We start from the raw sequence: 8,093 nt of genomic DNA, 5'->3' as shown, positions 1-8,093 counted from the left end.
CGCCTTGGCTACAGTCTGTTACCTTAAAATAGGCACTTCTAAGTCGTAGCAATCCTCCACTAATTTCCGATCGTAACGCGTGTCCGCAGCATTGCACACAGAAAATTAGAGGATTCAATCTTTTTTTTCCTTAGCAGTAGTTACGATAGTTATGTTGCTTAGTTTTAGGAGGCAGGAAATGGTCTTAAAATGACTGTTCTGAAGTTATTTGATATAACGCTGCGTGACCACCACATTTAAAACTCATAATATCATACGAATATGAAGGTATCAGATTATCACATACATTTGTATATTAAACTGATAGACAATATAATTACAATTTTGATCTTATCTATGCAATTTAATTAGTTCAAATTTATACACTGCTGGCCATTAAAACTGCTTCACCAGAGAGGAAACAACTGCTACACCAAAAATTGCAGAATCATATTTATTGTACATATACTGTATAATGGAAGGAAGAAATGATTAAATTTTCAGGTGTTTTAGGGTATATAGAATGCAGAATTCAGTGCATGGAGTTCCCACCTATGGCAACAACAGCTGATGTAGTCTAGCTGAGCATCGTGTCGAAACTCAAATACGGGTTTTTCAAATAATATTATTGAATAACAAATACGGGTATTTCATTCCAATCCAGATTTTATCAATCGTGTAGTGGCTGGCGAGTGGTGGCCTCCCAATCTCTCGGAACCCCATGAACAGATATTCTCAAGAGGTGAGTGATCTGGAGAGCTACCGTGGCTTCTACATTATTGGCTGTGCGAACAAGAGGTCACCGGTATGTGTACCTAATGGCACTCCATAGCAGCCGCCAGGTGCTAAGCACATATGACAATGACAAATGCAAGCTGACAACGTTCGTTCTCTTCGGTGTCTCCACACTTGGATATTTCCATCATGATGCTGGATGTAGAAAAGGGATTGGATTGAAAAGACGATGCGGTGCCACTTCTGTGTCCAGTGAAGTCATTCGTGGTATCACTGTTAGGCGCACCTGTCTCTGTTGCAGCTTCAACGGACTCGAAACAGTGGTTGCCGCGCTGAAAATCCGTGGTGTTTCAGCAGTCGTCGCTCTCTCTATGGGGACACTTGTCCTGCACATTCGAGATCATGACACATGGTGGCACGATCTGTACAATCTATGTACTGTACGATCTCGTACTGAACCCTTTCAGAATTTTAAAATATTTTTATAAGCTTTCCATTCTAAGCTTTCCATTCTTTTTCTTAAGTTTTCTTAATAAAGTGATAGTTGCTACGAAATCCTGTAACATAATTTAATATTTTCTGATCTGAAACAAGCGGAATAAATCTCTTTTCCCATAAAGCTTGCACTCGTTTTTTTAAATCCTTGTAAGGATGATTGGTCAAAATTACTTTGAGGTTTCGCAAGTCGTCTAATAACTAGAAAAACGGACGATTTTCGACCTGAGAAGCAAGTAGATGACTTTTAATGCTATATATTACTTCATTCAACCGAAAAACGTCGTTTCCAAATACGTTGCACTGTAAAACAACGCAGCTTTTCTCGGATAGTATGCGTAGAACAATTTTTGTCCCCCATACAAAAGCATGTACTTAATCGTCTTCCCTGTTCACCAGATTTATCATTCGAAGACTACTTTCTCTTAAGCTAAAATTTTATTCCAAGGAAACTTTTTTCTGAATATTTGATACTGACGAAATTTAATGGTAATCTTCTCCCAAAGCCATACTATAAATAGACCTTACAGAATTTTCCTTTCGTTATTTACTCGTTTTTCTACTTGAATTAAGACAGAAGGTTGTGATTTCGAGTAACATACATCGGTATAAGTTCTATGATATTCATTCAAAAACAGTTTCATTATTTAATTACCAACTTGTAACATAGTATACGATCATAAGAACTTATTCTTCTTTGCTCTCCATTTTCATTTTGCATATTTTTGTTTTGTTAAATGCCTTCTGAAGTTACAAGTAGTTTTATCAAAAATGTTATACATTTTTAAGGCATTGTTTTACGTTAGGGTACAATTTTCATCCACGCTTTAAATTGCTATTACACGAAACATAAAAAAATACTTTATTAGAGTCTGAACAGAATTTTAAAAATGTATGAAGAAACTTACATTCTATTCGTTACTCAAAAGCTTCATCTCAATAATTAGATTTTTATTTATAATGCAACGACACCATACACAAGAAGTAGAATTCGAAATTAAAAATACTTTATTTATAACATTCATGGTGTAAAATAACTCGTACTGCAAAATGTTGTTAAAAAGTCCACATAAAACGACTTTAAATAACACACAGAAATAAAAACGGCAGATAATATAAAGCTAAATTTAGCATTACATTTTTTAAGATATCAAAAATAAATTAAATTATTTGTCTCCATTGGCAATAACGTCTGTTACGTAAGACAAGATTCCTTCGAAACTGAAAGTAATTATGCCTCTTCACTATATTAGTAAGAAAACGGGAGAATTCCCGAAAATTTCTATTTCTGTGGTAAAAAAAAAAAAAAAAAAAATAAAAATAAAAAAAAATAAAAACCTTAATTATAAGAAATTTCCAGTTTTTAATTTTAAATCTTATGGAATACGTAATAAAGTAAAATAACTTTGTTTTAACGGCTGTCTTCCGTGAAATGAAAATAAAAAGTTACAAACGTGCTTTTCCTGTTTTAAATGTAATACAGAGCAAAAACAATAAATGTGTATAGGTTTCATAAGAAGGCAGCTGAAAAATACGTGTTTAACATATGGCAAACGGGGATTTCTGGAATACTGATGAGAAGAATGATGATCATTTCAAAAGCGTCATTAAAGACAACCTATCTCGAGCAGGTGGATATAAAATGCAGCTGTCTTGAAACACGCGAAGCTTACTTATGCCCCTAAAAACTTTTAAATGCAACTCTTTCAGTATTAATATTAAACTTTCCAACGCATTCGTATTCTTTGCAGCAACTATTTATTAGATTCGCTTACTTTCATAATCGCCTTTGGAATTGAGAAAGTTTAAATTGCCGCAGTCTAATACGCCTAACACTAGATTTGGCGATATGGCGTAATTAACTGTCTCTTTTAAGGCCGCTTTTGTCGAGCCAACTCGCCAACTTGTCATGGCAACCCTTCGATGTTGATCATCCCGAACAGCTGTCTCTCTCTGTTCGGTTTCATTTCGGTGAGCGAATGTCTGTCTGCTTGCTGCATCCAACGATTCTGGTTCGGCCGTTTTTTTTGCAGTTTGACCAACAAGAGGATAACATCATTGGCGGGAACTATCCCTGACCTACAGATGTAGAAAAGAGATTTCAAGTGGTCACCGCCAGTTCTTCCTTTTTTTTTTTATTTTTATTTTTTATTTATTTATTTTTTTATGAGTTGTTTTCATTAGTTGAAGAAGAAACTGTAAAGACAGTAAATTCCATCTGGCAGAGTGCAGATAATCAGGAGTGTGTGTTCTTCAGTCCTTTCCATAATTCATATCAAGAATTTTCTACTGATATGTCAGTCTAAAATTCGTATCGTTTCAATCACCCATATCGTTTTATTATCGTGTTTTGTCATCATCATGGAAGAACATGAACCATCATTTGCTACAGCTGAAGAAACGATAGAGTATTACAAGAATCTGGCTGTAGAATATAAAAAGAAGTGAGTACAAAGATTATTATTGTTTGTTCTACCATCGCAATAAATCCTATTTGTTATTTTATTCAAAGTAGGGAGGCAGATTGCTTTGATTTTGTCTTAAATTTGCGTTACATTCTGAAGTCTTTATCTCAGCATACGGACGGCAAGAAAATGTAATAAAACGATCTTTCTTTTCCGAACTGCAGATTTCATTTTGTACACTTTTTAAAATAAATTTTAAATTAATAATTTTCTTAACCAGCAAAACTTATTATTCTCAAATGGTAAAAGCTTCATGCTTTATTTTAAAGCTAAATAATGCTTTAAAAACTTTACATTGGATTTAATTCTATTATCGCCTTTCTCCTATGACTTTTTATTTATATGTGCGTTTTTTAATGTTTGGAATCTATTTAATTTTATTAAAAGATATTCTATTAATGAAATACTCAAATACAAAGGCATGTTTTAACATAATATTTTTAGACACAAATAATAGTAAACTTTAAAAACTATTTGATCCGTTGATTCTTTATTTATAAGAATATGACTAGTTTTGGATAATGAAAGCTACATACTGAGAGAACTGAATTTCCAGTTTAGCGATTATTAAATACAGCATAGATACTCAAAAGGGCATTATAATAATGATATGAAATTTAACTGTGTGTATTTATTAATTATGTATTTTGACTAAGAATTTCGAAAATTTATGTCCTGAGAATAGCCTCAGAAATTCAGAGATCTAATTCCTTAATATTATAGAAATAAATTATTTATAACTCTTCTTTGACATGAATATTAATCTAGTCAAATGATAATTAATAAATGGAATGTTTTATTGAAAATGTAATATTTTCTTTAACAGTTAACAACATATTTGTTAATTAAAACAATTCTACCTCGTGTTCAAAATTCTTCTGTTTCATTTGCGCTTTAATAAATGCAGATCTATGAATTTTTATCTGTGGTAATTTTCAGGAATAAATGTGTGGTGTTATAACGTTGCTTTATGCACCGCGGTTTTAGATGTTGGTCGAAATGAAATCTTAGTGAAATTTTATATAAAATAACGGGATACCGACATACCACGCTTAGTAACATATTATTCTGAAAGAAATTTTATGTTCTTGAATTTGAAGTCAATGAGCAAGCATATGTAGGAAAGACCTCATCAAACTGAACAGATTTTGGAAGCTGATGATACGTTGACGCAGTGGCTTTGAACATTATTAGATTATAAATTGCATTATAACTGCATAATTATTAGCAAACAAGTGCTGACCTTCATACATATACAAGTGACTGCTGAAATTTCAGGAAATATTTCGAAGTTATCCTTGTAGCTAAATCTTTCTAAATTCTTGGCTTTTCCGTCATGTTAAGCTACGTTACTGTTGCTTTGTGATCTGTGAGGCCTGGTAGGTGTTGCTAGTCTAAGAAAACTTGGGTCGAACTACCCGCGTTCAGTGGTTTTATGCGTTTAGCTACTGATCGACGTCTTCATGAAAAATTTTCTAATGGAGCTTGGCTCATATTGAAGTTACACCGTGGGAGCGATAACAACACCATGCAGCCAACCATTCACAGAGATTTGATTATTTAAGAGTCCTACCCGTAGGTGGTCGTATTCTATCTCCTTCAGCTGTCTTAGGCCATAGTCGAGCCTAAGAATATATCTAATTTGTATTACATTTAATTGTTATAATTTATATTACGTTTATAATTTTAATTTAAATTTGCACCAATATTTTCCAAAAGGAAAATATTTATAATGTCTTATCTTGCTTTTCGGCACAGAATACGGTTTTTATTTACTTTTTAAGTACCTATCTAAACACATGGATGAATTTTTATTTACATACACATATATCATCATATGTATTTATGCTTTATGTGTTGCATACTGTATATTTTATGTTCAGAATTTTTGCTGTATAGTTCGTTGACAGAAATCAATAAAAATGGTTTCTGAAGTTCATCGTTAAGTACATATGAACATTATTTGTGCATTTTATATATAAAAGATTTAGACTTTTATAATTGGAAAGCCTTACGTTTTATTTTAATGCCTTCGTTTTCACCACTTTTCGTATACCGCATGTATAGTACAATTTCTAGCTCTTGTATCAATTGCGTATAATAATGAAGAAGCTTTGCATATTTAATTTTTAGCTTTAATCGTTTACTTGCAAAAAGCAGTTACCGTTTAAATTTTGTTATTTTTTTTATTATTATTATTCTATTCAGTTATCACCTAGTTAAGAAAAATATAAATATTTATTTAGCGGTGGAAATGTTATGCATTTGTTTTTAGCACGCTCCCAATAAGACTGGTGTCTCATTCACTCCTGCGCTTTAGCTAATTCATTCATTTACACTGTAATAATCAATAATTTAAACCTTTGGAATGGAATCAAGTAACTACGAGGAAATGTTTTTATTCACCTAGTCATTTTTAGTTTCACTTCTTTCCATGTTAGATCATTATAAAGACTTTTAAAAAGATCGAAATTTTTTTAAGATATGTACTCAGAAGTAGACTTTAAAAAATTATTAAAATCATTGTTTTTATTAACGTTTGTCTTTTAGCCAGTAAAGAGCTAACATTTGATGACAGTAAAAGCTGGTGGAGTTTCTTTTTAGTTTTATATTATTTATTTTTGTCTTTATGTATGCAAAAACGTAAATATAAATAATAAACAATGTACGGAACAAACACTATGGAATTACGTAGGCAGATAAATAAAAAAATTGAATCTGTATAAATTAGAAATTAATGAAATTAAATGCAAACATTTCTTATAAACCATTAATAGAATTTTCGGTAGAAGTTCGAACAAAATCCAAAGTTACAAATGTTCATACCTATTCTTTTTATTAATTATTATATCGCACATCATCTATAATAACATAAGAATCAAAAAGGGCTTATTTTTCAGTTAAAAAAGGGGGAAAGAAATAAAAGTTAAGATTTTATAAATTTTAGAACCAGGCAACTCGCTGATATAAGAAACTTGTTCGATGAAAAAGTGACCCGCGGTGTTCAGTTTCATGTGGAAAAATTTGAAACTCATTTAGACTTCTTACCAAGCCCCTAGTGACAACATTTAAGGGGCCTTTGAATTGTTTATCACCCATGTCAAATAATGAAATGCGATTTTTATTTTGATTTGTGAATGTTTTAAATTGAATTATGTCGCTGCTCTCGACTGATCTTACTAAAAAATATTGTATTGGAGCCATTTAAGACAATCAAAAGATGTGTAGGTGTATCAAAAGATTGACAGGAACCTCACAGCGTGAACTCTTAAATATCATCCTTCGTGACTGATTTGATCCAAATCTGATTCAAAGCGGTTATGACAAGCTTTTACAATTACAGAGTGACATTCCTGTAGTTGGAAGAACCACCGCTAGAGAGCAGAAGTGTCGTCAGTGGCAATGGGTCACTTTCCAATGCAATCGGACTTAACTGTTATTTACATACAACTATTGCATTGTTTTCGCTTTACAGGTCATACGTAAAAATTAATATCTGTCTGAATGGACTACCAGTTAGAATTAAAGAGAGCCATATAGCATTTACAAATGAACACATTAGCAGGTTCATGGTATTTATAACTGAAAACGGAAAAAAATTAAAACTAAAAGATTCCGTGCTGAAACAATATGTATAAATTTATGAATAAAAAACTGATGCAATTGTCCAATACCCCTTTTCAATCCTGAAGCCAAGATCTCAGAAAACGAAATTCATCATGATAAATGCATTCGAGGGTCCGAAGTCAGATTATGCTTAAAACCGACAGAATTTTATTAAAAATGTTCGCCATTCTGAAGGTTCCTTTATCGCTTAATTTAAACTTTTACACTGGGATGTTTCTGTTTTAATTACAATTACCTTTGTTAATTGCTACACTGTGTATATAATATTAAAAAAATATTTGAAAAAAAAAAGAAAAAAAAGGCAGAAATTTTGCCATATTGATTGATCATCGTGGTAATAGGAGGGTATCATATACTTAGCGATTCGGGTTTTATGTTTCCATTGCAACATTATTAAGAAATATAATGTGATTGCAGCTTGAAGATAGCTTTCAATGTGATATTTTTTTGCGTTAATTAATATTTATGTAGCTGTACCATAATCTCAAAAATCAGTTGAATGTTCCAGGTCCTTCCTCTGCGTGATAAACCATTAACATTTTTCGCAGATGAATCTTCACACACTTCTTGCGAACTTGTATTTCATGTGCAAAGGAAAGGAAAATAATCATTCCATTTTCGTCTAAATATAGAGCATGAGTGGAGAGTTCTTAACTATGAAGCGCATTGGTGCTAGGAGAACATTCTGCTCTTTTGCAATCACGTTTTGAATCCTCGTGTAATTTATTTAAAGAATCTGATGTGTACACCACATGACTTCCTTGTACGGAATATTAAATTATACGCATTTTT

General features: G+C 32.1%; 1 protein-coding gene across 6 annotated transcripts in view; it reads left to right on the top strand.

Moving 5' to 3' along the window:
- Positions 1 to 2,925: 2,925 nt before the first annotated feature.
- The window catches only part of LOC118187721 (nuclear distribution protein nudE homolog 1-like), a 184,284-nt gene continuing 179,116 nt past the window's right edge, over positions 2,926 to 8,093 (top strand). Inside the window, exon 1 of one of the 6 annotated variants that reach the window (XM_035357993.2) lies at positions 2,926 to 3,653. In XM_035357993.2, coding sequence (XP_035213884.1) covers positions 3,571 to 3,653 — 83 coding nt within the window. In that variant the 5' untranslated portion in view covers positions 2,926 to 3,570. The remainder of the gene's footprint in view (positions 3,654 to 8,093) is intronic. The other 5 variants (XR_004758008.2, XM_085810702.1, XR_004758007.2 and 2 more) reach the window with 5 other exon arrangements.

Source organism: Stegodyphus dumicola, chromosome 2 (genome assembly GCF_044657685.1).
Source record: "Stegodyphus dumicola isolate Sdum_Otavi_A_Nest chromosome 2, ASM4465768v1".
Classification (NCBI taxonomy): Eukaryota; Metazoa; Arthropoda; class Arachnida; order Araneae; family Eresidae; genus Stegodyphus; species Stegodyphus dumicola.
This window is presented reverse-complemented; position numbering and strand designations above follow the sequence as displayed.